This window comes from Phoxinus phoxinus (genome assembly GCF_949152265.1).
Source record: "Phoxinus phoxinus genome assembly, chromosome: 6".
NCBI classification, from domain to species: Eukaryota; Metazoa; Chordata; class Actinopteri; order Cypriniformes; family Leuciscidae; genus Phoxinus; species Phoxinus phoxinus.
The window spans coordinates 13832888-13852901 of NC_136881.1; the positions used below are offsets into that span (position 1 = coordinate 13832888).

Here is a 20014-nt window from a genome sequence, read left to right on the forward strand (position 1 = left end):
ATACAGTAAGTGAGACAATTTTAAATTTTTACAAAAAAACAACAAACACTTGCTCATTTTTAAATCTTGTCTGTAACATAAGCCGATAAATATTTTCAAAATTTTTACAAGTTGTTTACTGATTACGAAAAAAATAAGTTTGGGGTTTGTCAAAGTTAACATCTCAATATAAGATATGAATTGAAATATAGTAGGGATGGACAATATATCGGCCACCATATCGGTTATCGGCCGATATTTGTTCATTTTTAATGTTATCGTTATCGGCCCAATACAACAATTTGCGATATATTAAAGCCGATAAATTAAAGCCGATATATTAAAGCCGATAAATAATGGATTATTTCCTTGAGCTGAAACGCTTCAGATTCTGAGACACTGTTCGACATGATGGTTTTGAATTGCTTATATGATTTGCTCGTTATCGATTGGATCGTCATATTTTGGGGTCCTTGTCACTAAAAAGATGGTTTAATGCATAATATCTGCAAAAATTACAACTAAATCAGCATAGACAAAGCGTAAAAAGCATAGATTCAGTGTTGGCCTATAGCTGTATATTGGCCATTATATTGATTATTGGTCACTGCATGAAAACAATTATTCTAATTACTTCTAAAAATTCTGTGGTACTTCTCTAAAAATAGCAGAGATGACATGTATCAGGCAAGCAGAAACGCACTTCAGAACTCCAAGCTAAAGCAAATCTTTTGAAGAAGCTTCCAGTCAGATCCTGTACCTACCGCGGAGAACACTGAGACGTGTGGAGGCGCTGATCTCCCCCCTGTCATTAGATGCCACACATTCATAGATAGCCTCATCTCGCGGAGTCCGAAGCGGCTGCACTCGCAACACAGACCCTGAACCATCCTCAAAGTCTATCACCTACAGACAAACAGAGAAAAATGTGTTAGTAACTCCCTGAATAGCTTGTGTGTCTTTATAGACCATGTGTATGGAATCCACTGAGCCAGGACAAATGTGTGAAATTACAGGAAGTGTACTATGGGAATCTCACTTTAGTAGTGTTACAACCTCATATCGCTGCTTGCAGCAAATGTGTAAGCAAGCTGTCTGTACGGTTTGTGTTTGTGCAGTCGGGGGTCGGGAGTTTACCTCAAATCTCTGGTTGGTGACTTTTTTGCCTTTTCTGCTCCATGTGATTGTGGGCAGTGGATCTCCTGTGGCTTGACATACGAAGGAGGCCACGCCCCCCTGAACACCTATCTGATCAGTGGGCATACGAGTGAACCGAGGAGCACCTGCCAAGAAGGACAGAGATTGGTCAACACAAGCCCAGTTAAAGGGATAGTTCACCCAAAAATGAAAATTCTGTCATCATAAACTCACCCTTCAATTGTTCCAAACCTGTATTAATTATTTTTTTCTGCAGAACACAAAGATATTTAAAAAAAATGTGGGTAACCAAACAGTTGATGGCCCATATAAACATACATACATACATATGTTTTTATACTATGGAAGTCAATGGGGACCATCAACTGTTTCGTTACCAACATATCGATATAAATATATTCTTTTGTGTTCAGCAGAGTATTGAAATTCATACAGGTCTGGAACAACTTGAAGGTGAGTAAATTATCAAAGAATTTTCATTTTTGGGTGAACTATCCCTTGAAGTGCAAAAGTGTCTTGAGGATGGGGAAACTCTCATCTAGTATTTAAAATCTCCAGAATTAATATGAATGCATCCATACATTTTTAAGTTCTAGTTCTCATATAGTGTAGTATAACTTAAAGGTTAACGGCAGGGTTTAAAATGAACAAGTGACAAATGCACTTCATATAACTTCGTATAAGTTTACTGCATATATACATATGTCATGACATGCACAGTTAAGCCAATAATTATTTTCATGTTTTAAATGCTATTGGTTCAAATAAACAAAATAAAATATAGAATTTTGCATTTAAGTAACTAAAACTTTATGGACCAATTGGTGCTTTTTAATTTTAAACCCTGCATGTAACCCTACATGTAAGCCATATCATTATTTTTTACATTGAACCAAATACTAAAATGATATACTATAGGCCCTATGCACAGCTGCACTACTTCCTGAACTTGTGCAGGCTCCTTTGTTTCCTGTCTGCCAGGATTGGCCAAACTGATTAATCCAGGTGTGTCTGACCAACAACAATAATCAGACACACCTGGATTAATCAGTTTGGCCAATCCTGGCAGACAGGAAACAAAGGAGCCTGCACAAGTTCAGGAAGTAGTGTAGCTGTGCATAGGGCCTATTATGTCAATTAAATGAAAAATAAAAATTCTAAAAACTAAAATCAGTCGTTTTAAATGCCGTTTAAAATAAAATAAAATGGATCTTATGCAATTAGATGCAAGAAAGAATCACATGTGAAGACCCCTTACAAATAATGATCACATTGTTGAAAATGACAATAAATCTGACTTTGACTTAAAGTCATAAAACCTCTTTAAAAATCAGGCAGTGACTTCATGCGTGCATCAAAAGTGCATTACAGTTAATACGAAAGACAGAGTGAATTAACTTGTAGATGAGGAAAAGTGCGGATCAGCAGTGTGATTGACACAGTCTGCAGCGCTTGCTAATCCACTCGGTCTACGGATGATGACACATTAATCTGCTCTATAACCCACTGACCAGCAGCTCTAAACTAATAGCATGTGTAATTAACCAAAGGTTCAGCTCCGGTTCAAACAGAACAATAAGAGCGCGGTTGAATGTTCATGTCATCACCCCAGATGATGTGCAATGAAATCTCTTCATCTTAACTTTACATGCTTTAATCTACACAGGCGCAGATAACATTTGCACAACAAAGCCTTTGAGTGCAACTACATTTTTCATATTTATATTTTATATTAAAGTACAAAGACTTTAGAGAGAACAACACAATATTTAATTATTATTATAAAATAATTAAATTAAAAATAATTAATACAAAAACATTTTTTACACCCACATAATAAATCTATTCAATTAATAAAATTAACTATATTTTAATTAAATGTAATAATTTTTTTCTTCAAAAAAAAAAAAACTAAAAACACAATGGTATTTTTTTCCGTCATCTACAAGAGTATAACAAAATGCAGGCCTGATTATCTGCTTAAATGTTTTGCCATGGTCATCAAATGAAAAGATGTATTAAATCCATGTATTAAATGTTGACGTCGTTTCTTTACGTCAGCGGGCACAGTTGTCTTGTAAACACTGATCCAGATATTTGGTGCAGTGAAAGAAACAAATGGAGGATAGTATTATAATCCATCCAACTGGTTTAGCATTATGAAATTGCTTAGCATGTTCACGAACCTTATTTTTTTAATTACATACTACGTTGTAAGCTGCATTAAAGTGTGCCTTTATCCTTTTACACTGGTGGGGATTGGGGAACCCATTTCATGAAAAGAGCCGGCAATTATTCTGAGTTTCAGAGGATTCTGCCTCTGTTTGATATGTTTTTGATGCCTGTGTACTCACTTTGCGTACGCGCCAGCTGGAGCACGCTCAGTAGAATCAGTAGTGCCGGCTGGTAGGCGCTTCTGTAGATCATGTGACCTCTGGCCATCCTCTCATTGGCTTGTCTGTTTATGTGGATCACCAAGCTGTAAGTGCACTCATAACCTAAAATACACATGTGAACAAGCAACCATATCTGTCAGTCACATGTCTAGGCCGCAGCACATGACATGAATCGATTGCATTAATCAATTAGTACTCTGTGTGTAAGACTTTCTCTGAGGATCAGATAACAAATGACTGAGTGGTCAATCAATTCCTGAACAATGAACATATCATTTAACATAGAGCCTTACAGGCTGAGAGTAGTCTAGCTTGCATTAAAGGAATAGTTCACCCATTTACACACCCTAATGTTGTTCCTAACCGAATGGGGGCTGTTGAGCTATGAATGAATGAATGAATGGATGAATGGATGAATGGATGAATGAATGAATGAATGAATGAATGAATGGATGGATGGATGGATGGATGGATGGATGGATGGATGGATGGATGGATGGATGGATGGATGGATGGATGGATGGATGGATGGATGAATGAATGAATGAATGAATGAATGAATGAATGAATGAATGAATGAATGAATGAAATCATCTGAAGCTGTACAACTTAATGAAACTCTTTACATAAGTTCTGTCATTCATGTTTAGGTATATTCAAATATGGCGCATCAAGGCCGATTGTCGTTGACATCAAAAATTGCAAAAATTATGTATTTTTAAGCTTGACAGCCCTAGTCCCCATTTAATTGCATTTACAGAAAAGTTCAATGAAGACATTCTGCAATAGATCTCATCAGTGTTCCACGGAAAAATACATTTTATTTAAAAGAAATGAATACTTCTATTTGGCAAGGATACATTAAATTGATCAAAAGTGACAGTAAAGAGATTATGTAACAAAAGACAATAAATGCAGTTCTTTTGAACTTTGTGACACTGAAAACTGCAGTAAATGGTGGCTGAAAATTCAGCTTTTCCATCACATAAATAAATCAAACTATATTAAAAAAGACAAAAGTTATTTTAGATTGTAATAATATTTCACAATATTACTGTTTTTACTGTATTTTAGATCGAATAAATGCAGCCTTGGGAGCATAAGAATCTTCTTTCAAAACATTATAAAACCGTACCCAACTTTTGAACAGTGGTGTATGTGTCCAGAATGGCATGAGGGTGAATTAATGATGTTCATTTTTAGATGAACTATTCCTTTAATTTAGTAAGAAAATACTGACAGTAATTGCCCTTCAGCGTGCTAAACATATCGAAGCGATAAACTTTAAAACAATCTGCCATTTCTCACACTTCAAAGCTGTCAGCCGAGTTAGCAGAAAAGTTTTTTTGGGGGATAGTTAAAAAAGGAAATAGCTGATAGTTGGACGAACAAAAACTGTTCAGATCTGTTCTGGTTTTAACAAAAGTGGGACAAAAAAATAACTGGGAAGTTATACAAGGTTCAGATTACAATAAAACCGTAGAAAACAGTATTTGAAGTAGAAAAACAGCATGGAATATATGATAATACATAACAGCTCCTAAAGGCATCTCTCTCTCTCCAGCAGGCCGGAAAACTTTACCATAAACTCAATAATTATAACCTAGAGCCCATAAATGTATAATGTATCTTCTGAAAATATAACGAAGAGAACGAGAAATGGAGAGAGAGAAAGAGTTGGGTGGGCAGTTGAACTGCACTAAGTAAAAGTTGCATTAAATATGGATGCTGTGCATGGGAGATTGCCACAGATGGGGTGTGTGTTGGGAATCGCTATGGTAACTCTGCCCCCATGAGCACCACGCTTGTCACATCACATCACATCATTAGGAGAGAGAGTGGTTGCAGACCCCCTCATCCGTGCAGCCTCCCCCGTCTCCTATCCATATTTAATTCCTCCACTGCACTCTGAGGCTTCCTTCACTTTTACAGTGCTGAGAGAGAAAAGACCACACGTGTCACTTCCTGCAGGGAATCATGATGATGTAGGAAACGGGGACTGAAGGAGGGGAACGGTGACACATACAAACCCCAAATGAGTGTGTGTTTCCACATGTCTGGATTAGACTGTGGAGGAAATGGGTCAATCTGATCTCTGACTCATGTAAAACTGAAGCCCTTCAAACCCCTAAACCTACACACACACATACACACACACACACACCATCTGCCTCATTTGGAAAACACTCCACAGCAGCTTAACGCAATCCCTAATACACATTATTATCTGGAAAATACGTAGATGCACGCAAGGCATACGCAAACGCACAAATGCACCAAAGTATATCCACCAAAGATGCGTCACATCTAAAAGTCTAAGACCACTAATGAAAATGCTCAGTTAAATGCTATGTTTTCTTCTAATTTATATATTTAGAATTGAATGAGTATAACAGTTTCAGTAAAAAACAACAAAAAAAACATTTTTTATCATTTTTTTTTAAACTTTTTTTACAGCATGCACTCAAGCTGAAATATACTTCACAAGTCTGATGATCCATGTTCAGCATTCTTTGAAAGAGCATCTTCTGCTTCAATGGAGAAAATCTGACTTCTTGCACAAAGGTCACAATACTGCTGACTCTTGCTGACATTTTTTTTCTTAGAACTAACTGTTTATTTACAGGATTAAATAAGAATTTATTTTTGACATTTGGACAATGTGGATATTGTGTGTGTGTGCGTGTGTCCTGGTAAACCCTATGGGGACAAAATGGTAGGTTTAGGGTTAGGGTTAGTGTAAGGGGATACAATATACAGTTTGTACAGTATAAAAATCATTGTCTATGGAAACTTTTTTTTTTTACACGATGTGTGTGTGTGTGTGTGTGTGTGTGTGTGTGTGTGTGTGTGTGTGTGTGTGTGTGTGTGTGTGTGTGTGTGTGTGTGTGTGTGTACATACATGTTTTTCTATCCCGGTGGGGACTTCAACCTGAATGCACACAGACTCATATGGACTAAAAGTCTTTTTTCAACACAATTGAGGTCCCCATGAGGAAACAAGCTTCTAAATCACACAGAAAGAGTACAAATGTAAAAATCAAGAAGGTTTTCTATGATGGGTAGGTTTAGGTATAGGGTTAGTGTAAGGGGAGATAATATACAGTGCAGTAAAACAACCATTACGTCTATGGAGAGTCCCCACAAAGACAGTAAACCAGACGTGTCTGTGTGTACACGTGTCTGTGTGTACACGTGTGTGTGTGTGTGTGTGTGTGTGTGTGTGTGTGTGTGTGTGTGTGTGTGTGTGTGTGTGTGTGTGTGTGTGTGTGTGTGTGTGTGTGTGTGTGTGTGTGTGTGTGTGTGTGTGTGTGTGTGCGCGTGTGTGTGCGCGCGTGTGTGGATTATATTCCTCTCCCCTGTGTTAGAGCCATATGCTACCCTGCCTAATCTGAAAAGAACAGAGATCATTATGATAACCTGATATTTCCTGCTTCAACTCCATTTGTGTCAGAAGTCGATAGCTAAGCTTTGTGGCTACGTCTGTGTGCATATGAGAGAGACAGAGAGAGAGAAACATATGAGACTATGAAAGTAAGCCATCAGCAAGCACATATATGTGTGTATTTGTGGAACAGCGAGACATAGCTGCTGCTGACTAAACAAATCTGCATCTTAATTACTTATTCAGATGCAACGAGTCATATAATTGATATTTATTACTAAGGCACCAATCATGTTAACATGCTCCGACACAATTAGCCTGCAATTAGGGGATGAGAGTGCTAACAGCATATCAAACAACAGTGAATGATGAGCTTTCTTTTGAGAGACCCTCGTCTATTGTTAGAGGGATAGTTACACATTTACACAAAAACATTACACATCTTTCAGTATATATTCATGATCCTCATGTCGTTCCAAACTCGTGCAGCCTTTTTTCTGGCATGGAACACAAATTTAGATATTTTGAAGAATATCCTGGCTGTTCCCCTCCACCCCCCACTCCCAACAATGAAAGTGAATGGGGACAGGTGCTGTCAAAAGCTTTATAAAATGGCCCATATGATTTGTGCGATATAATGTATATTTCCATTCTTCTGAAGCCATACAATAACTCTTAGTGACAAACAGATTAAACAGATTTTTCACTGAAAATATTGGCTTCCATTCTAAACTCAACTATGGCACATTTGATGTGTCGCATGCACACAAATATGCGGATAACTACCAAAATCAGCTTTGAAATTGAAATAACCCGTTTTGACCAGTTTACATGTGTGGTAGATTTCCCCCCACGCACATGACTTAAAGGGCACCTATTATGACATTTAAAATGTTCCTAATGTTGTTGTGGGAGTCCCCAACAACAGTTTTACATGCATACAATGACAAAAAACACTTTTGTTTTCGTATAATATGCATTTATTTTTACCTGATTTGCTCACCGACTCCCAAATGATTCGTTCAACGACTCGTTTTTCAAACCCCTCCTTTGCGCGACGCTAATCTGCGTTGATTGGTCAGATGACCCAGCAGTGTTTACAGAGATAATACTTATTTTTAACACGGAGTGCAATGATGCTTTTATCAATTAAATTGTATTATAATAATGATTATAGTCCACTGCTTTATAGTTTGTAGTAAAAAACGAAAAATAAGATAAATAATTTAATGTTATGTTAGCGAGCATAGCCCAGAGTTCATATTGTAAAAGCACAATCAGTCTTTGTTTGCATTAGCCCGATGCATAAACATAACGTTTTTACAAATAAAAAAAATGCAGTTACGTTACTACGAGGTATTACTCTATTCTTTAAGACAACTCCGAAAACAACGACAAACACTTCACATCTCAATACAATTGTCATTGAAGACCTAGAAGCTAAACGGTGCTTACACAACAAACAAAATAATTATTAAGCATGCTACATAAAATATAAAAGCAAAAATTATTAATAACACTTACAGGTTGTGATACGGAGGAGGAAGCTGATGCAAATACACTTAAAACTGAACCTTCCTTCAATATCAGTCGGCTCGCGAATCCAAGTTTGAGTGCATTTAAAAAGCAATCGTCTTCAAAATGACGCGAACAAAGCACAAGGCTCGGACTATACTTCTGTGGTATAGTGAATTGTCTTCAAATGCTCCTCCTTGGGCAGATGAAAAAAGTTTGCTTTTGAGCCGCACTTCAGAACACAGCGTCTCGTCGCCATGATATTTTCCCTGCTGGCCTTGGAGCGCAATAAGTGGGCGTATCGTATTCAAATAACTTGACAAGTTGACGTCATCTAGTCAGAGAAAAAGCTTCGGTCTTCTAACGATTCATAAAAATGACTCAGAGTCGACTCTCACTTTTGAAAGACAATAACTTTATATACGGTGCACTTTCATATTTCAAACTTTGCAGGATGTTTTTGTTCACTTAGATCTATGTTACACACTACATGAAAGGTACATTTCAAAATTCCATAATAGGTGCCCTTTAAGTTTACCTGGGGAGTCTCCAGTCGACACCCAAGCGTCTACAGTCGACACTTGCAATATTATACTCAGGTGAATTCACTGACCGCAAACTAACCCCGCCTAAGAGTCTCACACTGAGTCGAACGACGTCTCGTTCCTTTTTGAACACTATCACTTGGGAATAAGGTCTCTAGTGTTCCACTAACCTGCTGCACAGCAAGAACTAAACAGACTCCAGAGTCCAGACAATGCCTTCGAATGCCTTCACGGCCAGAGGATCTCAGACAAGGTTCAGAGAGAATCCCACCAGCAAAAAGAATACAACAATTTTTATAGAATAGGAGCATGGCAAAGGTGACATGATACATTATTACATAATTTTCCTACAATAAGATTGGTCATTCATTTGCATACTTCAGCAAGCCTTTCTGTTACTAGGTAGAAGCAAACTATGATGACCGTTGATTTACTTCACTTTGTTACTCGAAGTCATGAGTTTATAAATTTAGATATCGGTCTAGTTTCATTTCCCCTTTTGTAATCTTCAGACATGATTCAGACACACTGACTGACTGACTGTTTGGGGACATTTCAGGTTTCAAAAGCATATAATTGCTAATTCTGTTTAATAACTGTAAAAAAACAAACAAATCCATCATACATGCAAAACAATAACCATGGAATGCAAGATCAGGTTATTTCAAAGTGGTGATGCCAAAATGTCAGCATTTATGTATTCCACTCTATGCATTCCTTTCAGTTTTCGATGATGTGAGTTGTGATGTTAAATGTCAGTAGGAAACTTGTACACTCATATTCTCCTCTCATGCTTGCAGTTTCTATGACTGTACTACTTCTCATTCGCCTACACAAGGTGAGAACACAATTTTTATAATTTCTTGGGTATTTCTATGATATATATACAACCAGATACACTCACTCTGGTTGGATGCGCTTACATCTGCAGGAAGGATGCAAAAATCAATCAGTGACGATTGGTTTGTTGTCAAGCAGTTTTATGCCAATAAAGGAAAATGGTTTAATGCGTTAGCATGACCACAGGTGTTTCAGCTTATTAAGCATAATCGGTTTAAGAACATGCATGAACGAAAACGCACTCAAAACGCACATCATTCTTGATGTAGAAAAATCTACATCAACATCTAAATACATTCTAAATCTGATGCTTTTATAGTGGTTTTGTCATTATGGATCACTTTCATTATATATAAATGACTGACCAGGATATGCTTTAAAAATTCACCTTTTGTGCTCCACATGAGAAAGAAAGTCATATGGGTTTGGAATTTCATGAGAATTTGGATGAACTATTCCTTTAACGTCTCACAACTTGTATACTGTATTAAACCCCGTCCCCTGTATTTCAAGTGAAAAAAGGAACCAGAATTATGTAGGCTTTGAATGACTACAGTTAAAGCTCAATGGACGAGCCACTAAACTCCCTCGCAAACCCTGACTGAGCGATGCACTCTTATTTTGCTGAACCACGTCAGTTTTTAACTATTAAATCAATATGTGCTCTAAGGTCCATGGACATAAGCGGCAATTTAAAATGAAGCTTATTAACTATAGATGGAGCTGCAATGCCATTGCCAATAATACATACAACTGCTGATCTATTAATCCTGTACAGCAGGGGTCTTCAACGGGACGTTTGTGACAGTACTGCAGTAGTTTTTGTAAAAACATATGGTGAGTAAACTTCAATACAAATGAGCTAAAGTTAATCAAATGAAGCTCAGCTAAATTATTTATTCCCCCTTCAACACTAGAATGCATTAAGTAAAATTAAACTTAAAAATTAAAACTCTCTGTACATAGTTAATGATCATTTGAATGGTTCTGTAATGTTAGAATTATAACATTAATTTGATACTATACGCATATTATTGCAGGCCATACTTCAAAGTTAACTAGGGGTCCCTGCTCTGTCTTTTATCCACCAGGGGGTCCTTGGCCTGAAAAAGGTTAAAGACCCCTGCTGATCTTCCAAGCAAATCTTGTTTATTCATGTAGAAGACTAGTGAAACTTGTTTATATTTGTTTGTGCACATAGAGTGTAGTGTATATGTGCCTCAGATGAGGACATGGTAATAACGGCAGTTACATAAGGTGATTTGCAGTATTGGGTAGGAAAATTGCTGTGTGTCCTAATGTTTGTTCTCTAACATACAAAAACGCACACTGAATCGGATATAATCACTAACTGGAAAGAGAGATTACCATCGTGTACTAGGTATACATTGGAATCAAATCCAAGTTTTCTCATTTTCAAACAGCTTCTATAATATGCATCCCATCACATGAGCACTCAAACATATAACAGCGAGGAAAAACAATTCTTTGGCCATATGGCCGCTGTAACTCAACACAAGAACATGTAAGTCTCTTACAAACACAAACTCTACAAAACCCCTCATTAAGTCTCTGTACAACAGATGCAGCTGTCAGGGCAAGAGACAGATGAGGACAAAATGACATGTAGATGTGGGACAGTCTTGCTGGCAGGCACTCATTGCCTTGACAATGCAGAACTCCAATTAGAGCTACTTTGACATGGAGCAGCTGTGACAGTTAACAGGTACACACATCTGTCTCACCCTGGCGAAAAGTGACCCGAAGCTTCTACATATGGAACGCCCTGCACGGCACAATCATATGGGTCCTCTGCGTATTTCAAGTGGCTTCTGTTATACTTCAATGCAACATTTAAAGACCTTCTAGATATTACATTCCACTTTTTTTCAACAAAAACAAAAATAACTACTTGCCTGGATGTGCAGAACTTACAATTCATTACAAATAAAATGCATGTCTAAATAACTTGGTAACATGTTATTTTAGTGTCCTTGTTACATATGTTGTTACATGTACTTACTATAGTGATAACAGTAAAGTATGCATAATAATTACATGCAACTAACCCTCAACCAAATCCTACCCTAACCCTATAGTAAGTACATGTAGTTGCTTAATATTACAATGTAATTTTATACAATGACACCTTAAAATAAAGTGTAACCAATAACTTTATACCATGGTCTGTCTCACTAGACTCTAAATACTCGGCTGGAATGCGTGCATTAAAACGATTTATGCACAGTAGGCTGCAGGATATATTGTTTGAGCATCGATATCACAACGTGTCACGTCGCAGGATGTGCGATGTCAAGTATAGTGATCGTAGTTGATCCATGATACGTACAGGCTAGCTGCCCCCCCAGTTCGAAACATGTCATTCACAGATTAATTGCTAAGTTTATCCATCATATAGGGTAAAATTATATAACTTGCACGTTTTTAAGTGGAACCCACGTGCTGTTTTGTGTGCACGCACTCACACAGAGCAGACAGAGCACGCGAACACCAAATTCTGTTCTCTTTGTGCTTGAAGGGACACATACACACAAAATTAAGTCAAAATGTCCGTCTCTGCGAGAATCCTGGTAAATACAGTAAACAATTGAGAAAGAAAACAGATATCATCATTATATTGGATCCGTGCATTCGTCTTAAAGTGACAGCAACCTAATAAGCCTTTATCTGTTTGTGTCACCAATGTTAATCAAGCAACAAAAGAGAAAGATAGAAAGATTTTTACAAAGATAAATTGTATTAATTAATTATATTTAATTTATTAAGTGAAGGCAATGTAATTTTACATTTGATTATTCAATTACTGTTAGGTTCACCTGAAAAACAAAGCACTGCTTATTTAATTTGTATCTTTGTTCTATTGTATTTATCTATGCTTTTAATTTGATGAAAAGCCGCCTCTCATGTAGTGCACGAATACTGTACTGATTCCTCTTTCGTGTCTTCTTGCGCTTGATTCGGACAAACACACAAACAATTATGTCCAAATATCCTTGTAAACACACAGTCAGTTATGTCTTAAGGTGAGACACTACAGGTGAATAGGGTACAATTTTAAAATAATAGATATCACCATGAAACTTCCTCAGTTGATTACTTACACAAGTTCATAAAAAAAAATGTATTACAAGTTTTTGAAATTTGTATGTTTAATTATGCAAATTATGCATTATCTCATTAAATATGTGAAATTTTGCATATTTTTCGGTAGATAGATCTGAACATATGATAAAGACAGGTGCAACATTCTTTTTTCATTTTGATTACACACAAGATGAAAAGATGTTCAGAGGGATTCCAGGATATATGCTTTCATTACAGGAAATCAAAATATACTGTCCATAGCCTTAAAAAATAGATTTTCGCCATTTTTTTTTAATTAAAGTGTCACATAAATAAGGCCAGGAATGATTTATTAACAAATCCCTCTGAACATATCTTCAGAATACTGCTAAGTGTATAACTGGAAAGTTTGGTGTACATCGGTGCTACATAGGCTGAGATGTTTCTACTGGAGAATGACAAAAAACTCATTTTGAGAAAAAGGCATTTAAAGATTTGTAATGTAAAAAATCATACTTTTTTAATGGAAACAACTATTTACTGACACAATATCTTATCAAATCATTAGCAACAACAATACAAACCACCTAAATCACATCAAAACTTATAAACACAACATTTATGGCCTTTAACTGAGCAGAAAAACAGTCAAAAACACACATCTAAATGTCAGAGCGAGTCACGTGATGCATCTGAACGAATCAGGTTGTCAGAAATTGACATCAGCCAATGAGATTCCGCTTTTAGAGTTAAATGCCCATTATACTTTCACGATTGGTTGCTGATTAAAAGGAAATTACCATATTTGGATCCGACAGCATTGTAAAGGAGAGAGAGCGCTTTCCAATGATGTGTGAGATTAAAGGAAGCAGAGAGAGATCGCGGAGCAGCGCGTTGATTTCGAACGCCAACTTTTGTTGAATTTCGGAGAAATCTACAGACGCAAATAGACAGAGTGTAGTAAAATAAAGACCTAAATGTGTATTTTGGACTTTTTTTCACCACAAGTCTGAAAGAAGACATGTTATTGAAGACAAATATCCCAAAATTGACCAGTGAAAAAAAAACAATGTTTTTGCCTGCCGTGTCTCGGTTGTGTAGGTAAGAATTGTCTAAAGAACTTTTTTTCAAATTGGCTTAAACTGTCTTTATATACCAATACATAATTAAAATGTAAGTACTTTGAAAAAGAGAGTATAAAAATTGAGTGACTCTAGTGTATTTAATCTTCAAAAAACACAGCTCATTAATTCCTACCGGGACGAAACAAGTGATTGGCTTGCGCGACTGTCACTCTCCGTCGCCATGACTACCGCCGCTATTACTGGCTTTGCCCACGTGCGCGCAGTCGCGCACCCGTTTTTAGGTGGGAGTGAATGGAATTAATGAGCTGTGTTTATTGAAGATTAAATACACTAGAGTCACTCAGTTTTTTATACTCTCTATTTCAGAGTACTTGCATTTTAATTATGTATTGGTATATAAAGACAGTTTAAACAAATTTGAATAAAAGTTTTTTTAGACAATTCTGACCTACCCTACCTTTAAGTGAACGTAAACAGTAAAAAGAAAACACATGTGTAACAGTATATTGGATCTGTGCATTGTCTTAAAGTGACAGCAGGCTCCTAAACCTGCTGCTGTAAGAGCAACATGTGCAGATAACAGAATACCACTTAAGGAAATGCTTTACCTGACTTACAGGAAGCCCTCACACATCCACCGACCACCGGGGGTGGGTGGCCTTTAAATGTTTTAATGCGAATTCCCTTTTGGTCTCTTCTCTGTGGAGGGTCCTTCTTGCAAGAATAAAAACCTTATAAAAGACACTTTGTTTGTTATTCCAAATCGGCCTCGTCATAATTAAAGGGATCACTGATCTTGAATGAATAACTTTTGTAACTTTAAGAAGGATTAATCTATATTTTATTTATAAAAATTAAACTACACAGTGTTATTTTACATTTGATTTCAATTTATGAACTTGAACTTGTTCAGTAGTATTTATTTGTGCAGTTGCTAATTTGTTCTTGCTGAACTTTCATAATGTTTGAAATGTATATTAGTTAGTCTAGTTTATTAATTAGTTCTTCTTTAGGCTGCAGATTTTTTTTCATGGCATTCAGCTGCAACCGAATGTTTTGCAAAACGACACAGATAAATATGCTTGATATCTAAATGTTTCCTATGGTCACCTATGGTCATGAGCTTTGGGTCATGACCGAAAGGACAAGATCCCGGATAGGCGGCCGAAATGAGCTTTCTCCGCAGGGTGGCTGGGCGATCCCTCAGAGATAGGGTGAGAAGCTCGGTCACTCGGGAGGAGCTCAGAGTAGAGCCGCTGCTCCTCCACATCGAGAGGAGCCAGCTGAGGTGGCTCGGGCATCTGTTCCGGATGCCTCCTGGACTCCTTCCCGGAAAGGTGTTCTGGGCGCGTCCCACCGGGAGGAGACCCCAGGGAAGACCTAGGACACGCTGGAGGGATTGGATTATGTCTCCCGGCTGGCCTGAGAACGCCTCGGTGTCCCCCCGAAAGAGCTGGAGGAAGTGTCTAGGGAGAGGGAAGTCTGGGCATCTCTGCTTAGACTGCTGCCCCCGCGACCCGGACCCGGATAAGCGGAAGAAGATGGATCTAAATGTTTGACTTTTTTATCAATAGTTAAGAATCGGGATTGATAAGCAGAATCAGAATTGCTCAAATTCAAATGATACCCAACCATAATCGCTACATACTATTTCTCAGCAACGAGGGGGTAACATCGTAGTTTTTTAAGGAATTAAACTCACTGCTTCATTGTTAGTAGAGAGAGATGCTGCACAGACGCGGGTAATTCACATGTCTCATCTCTCTCTCTTTCTCTCTCAATCAATGATTCATTCAAATAAATGCAATAATATATTCATTCAAATTAATGTAATCTCACCACACTACTATATCTCTGTCTGATTTAATGCGGGCAGAATGCTAGATCTAACGAGCCATAACTGACGAAAATATCTGTCATTTTTATCCTTCCAGTCAAATATTGCGCTGCAAACATAAATAACAGCTTTAATTTGTTAATGCTGGAAAATGACAATTTGAATACTTCACACCGGGCGATTCCTTGCCTCCATGTCACATTAAAATCATTTAATGCACAACTAGCCGTAGATTATCCCTTACATACTGTATGTAAGTCACAAATATACACTGCAAAAAATGTCCTTCCTCCGTATTTTTGTCCTGTTTTCCATTATAAATATCTAAACATTCTTAAATCAAGATACATATACTTGAGAAGCAAAATGACTTGGGATATTATTGTTTTCTGAAAATATCAGATATCAAATATCAATAGAGTTTAAGCTAAAAAAAAACAAGAACAATATCTTCAACATCAAGTCAATGTATCTTCTCAAGTGAATGTATCTAGTGAATTTTTATTTTATTTTTGGAAAACAAGAAAATCAACGACTGGTTGCTAAATGATTCAAATAGGAAACAAAGATCTGAATATCCCCAAAACACACATTTTGAGATAGATCAAATTATTCTTAGATATTTGGAAAAAAAAACATACTTGAGAAGACAAACAGCTTGTATAAATGGATTACCATAATTGCATGTTTTATATCCTACAAATGGGATTTGCGGAACCAAGTTAAAAACCATAATCAATAACAAGCCATTTTAAAGTGTCTGATCACTAACGACTGAGGATTATTCTTTTTTTACTCCTATATTTGTCCCTGTATTTCAGAATTCAGTGGAACATGGAATGCAAAGCATAATACTTAAAGGATAATTCCGGTATTTAACACCTTGAGTCTATATTGTAGTTTGTTTTGGATGAACAAGAGTGGTGGACAACATTTTTTTGACAATGGTTCCTCTCTCGAGTTTTTGACTGTAATAGAATTGGCCATGGACCCATTTAACATTGGAGTCAATGTGCATGTCCGAAAATGTCATTAAAACAGCCAATAATGTTCGTTTACAAAACTGTTAAACTCACCGAGTGATTAGTGGTGTTCGTTGATGATTATAAACAATATATCGTCGCAATATATGATTCCAATCCGTTTATTTAGCTATCGTGGAACTATTTTTTCAACAATGGGATTTTACAAAATGACGAATAAAACACGACAGAAACTGTATTTCGCAACACTTTTTGGTTCGGGAACATCAACTAACATCACTAACCACTCGGTGAGTTGCACAGTTTTTAAAACTAATGTTAAAGGTTGTTTTAATGACATTTTCAGACATGCACATTGACTCCAATGTTAAATGGGTCCATGGCCAATTCTTTTATAGTCAAAAACTCGAGAGAGGAACCATTGTCAAAAAAATGTAGTCCACCACTCTTGTTCATCCAAAACAAACTACAATATAGACTCAAGGTGTTAAATACCGGAATTATCCTTTAAGGTCGTTTCCATCTCCATATAGTGGGCAGTAAAACTAGAATTAAAACTATAAACCACTCATGGATGGTTCTAAATAGGTTCCAACCTTGAATCAGACTTCTCCATTCAATAGGAAAAGTGCTGTAAGTGTGTTCCTTTATGTGGCATGAAGACAATAACTACAGGGTGTAACTGAATAGACTGAACTGAAACACACAAAATTACAGTCAATACGATAAATACTCTTTAACATATTCCAAAATATGCAGCTGAAACATTATATATATATATTTCCTACATCATGTTAAAATACGTAAACAAATAACTGAATCAAACGGATTTATGAAACAACCAGTTTGAAAGAACTGAGAGTTGTTGAATTGAGCATTTGATTTAGATTCAGTGTGTTTCGTGAATCAGGTGCAATGTTTCTTTTAAAACAACATGTCAGAATAACTTTTTAACAGAATAATATTTTGTATAGCCTACCACATTAAAGCCATGGTAATTATGCATCAGTTGGCTCCACTATCCAAAAAGAGGCAAAAATTCTTAAAAAAAAGATCTGAAACTGGTTGATGAATTGTACATCACTACAAGGTCTCCTTGATCACCACTCTTTGATGTTTAGCTTATGGAAATCAAGCAAGAAAATGCTTGCACCCTTTAAGTTCATGGAACCTCACACTAGGAGCTTTTTTAAAGGTAAAGTGGTAAATTGTTCAATGTTAATGTACAGACAACTAGAAGCTATTTAGGTTAATTTACTGTGTCACTTTTAAAACATTGCTCTGTTTACTTCCTGACAAGCCAGAAATACCAAAAATGGCTGTTAATGGCATATATTTGGGCCGGAATTATGTTTTTCTGAACAATGGCAGATGTTTGGAAAACTTGTTTAAAGACAAAATTTTGCGGTGCCATTTGGAGACAATTGTGTCATTGAAATTTTAAACTGGTAAGCATAATGACTGAAAACAGATGTGACATGAAATAAGTAAAAATATAGCCTCCTAGATACTTACTGTATGTTAATGCTCAAAACGTAGACTACAAGTAAGTGATAATGTACAGTCAGCCAGTCAATACTGGAAAATAGCCACTTTCAGATCATCCTGTTGAGGTTTACTTTGCAATAATGATCGTCTCTGTAAATGGTACGACTGTACATTATCCCACTTATTACACAGCTACTTGCAATATAAATAAAAAAAACTGAACATGAAACATTTATTTGAGTTTAAATGATGTTGTCATGTAAAAAGCAAAAGTCAAAAGAGCTAAACAAGAAACTAGCACAGCTATGTAGTGTGTAGGAAATCAGATTTCAATTGTACAGTTTAGCAGTCATTTAAAAAATACACAATGCAATGAAATATTCCAGAGAGCCATGTTAAGCAACAATCTTGTCTCCATGTCTGTAATCCTCATCATGCTGTGAGTGAGCTGATATCCTCAAATATTACAATAATATAGTCACAGTCAAAACAGGACTCAACCAAAATGATTTAACAAATACAGACGGGCAACATTTTTCCGGCCCTGAGGCACTGATGAAAATGAGTTATTTTTTTCCAACAAAATATGTCTATTATATGTTTATGTTATATGTTCTAATATGTTTATATTAAACATTATGGCTTCTTTAAGATTTACAAATGTACATCAAATAACAGAAAATAAACAAATATAAAAAAAATTGACTGAATAATTCCATTCCAGAAGTAAGTTTGTAAAAGTAATGTTGACTTTAAGATGGTGAACAGACAGGACGTGTTCCTGTTCTATACTTTTTAATTCTTGTCAACATTAGACATGCATCAAAAAGACTTCTTTGCAATTCATCTCAGTGTTTTTTAGCATCTAGCGCCATGAGGGTTCAGTTTTTAAAACTCTACTGTCAAGTCCAAAAAGTATGTAGAAGTTCTGTTCTAATTGTATTCAACAGCAGGAATACATCACACGTTGACGACTCCTCACTCTTTTGCATCTCTATTGCTCAACAGTAGCTTTAAACACAGAAGCACAGCACACCCAAACATAACTTATGGCATAAATACAGTATTGCACCAATTGAGCCAGTCACAGTCCCATGAAGTTGTATGAAACTCAATCTTGCCCTGGTCCATCAGACCAGCTTTACCACTATATAATGGCTACTGTGTACAAGCTGTTCTCAAGAAGGTTAGAAATCATACAAAAAATGTATGGTTTTGACAGTAATGCACATGCAGAACACTTGAGCTGATCAAGCTTTAAGCACTGAGCACATCAGTGCTATTAAACTCTTCTCCAGTTTCAGGAAGAGATTTTACAGCTCGCTTTCAGCTCAGTGTCATAAGCACAACTTTCACTAGCAGAAGCACTTAAGACCCACACCTATAAATGGTATCAAAGACGCACGTCTGGGCAATAAGCACAGGGATTGTGCCTCTGTGATATCTACATTATTAATATAAACCATATGCCACTGAAGCTGAGGCAACCTGCTTTTCAAATAGTGCAGGTTTTCAAGTGTGCCCTGAGCAACCCTTAGTCTGCAGGTGTGGAATGAAATAAATTATTCAAAAGTCAGAAAATCACTGTCTCTCTCTCTCTCTCTTTTCGTCCATCTGTCATTTTCTCACTGCTCATGCTCTGAGCATTTCAGGTCAAACATTTACACCTCAGACCAACCACCAAACTCTCTGCTCCTTTCCTTTCTGTTGCATATGCAA

At 36.7% G+C, this 20014-nt stretch overlaps 1 protein-coding gene across 2 annotated transcripts in view; it reads right to left on the minus strand.

Annotated features, from left to right (window-relative positions):
- The window catches only part of ptprdb (protein tyrosine phosphatase receptor type Db), a 59858-nt gene that overhangs the window by 38781 nt on the left and 1063 nt on the right, over positions 1-20014 (minus strand). For both annotated transcript variants that reach the window (XM_079615143.1, XM_079615144.1), the window contains exons 2-4: positions 3492-3635; positions 1117-1262; positions 744-885 (exon numbers count right to left, since the gene is read on the minus strand). In XM_079615143.1, the coding sequence (XP_079471269.1) occupies positions 744-885; positions 1117-1262; positions 3492-3579 (376 nt within the window). In that variant the 5' untranslated portion in view covers positions 3580-3635. The remainder of the gene's footprint in view (positions 1-743; positions 886-1116; positions 1263-3491; positions 3636-20014) is intronic.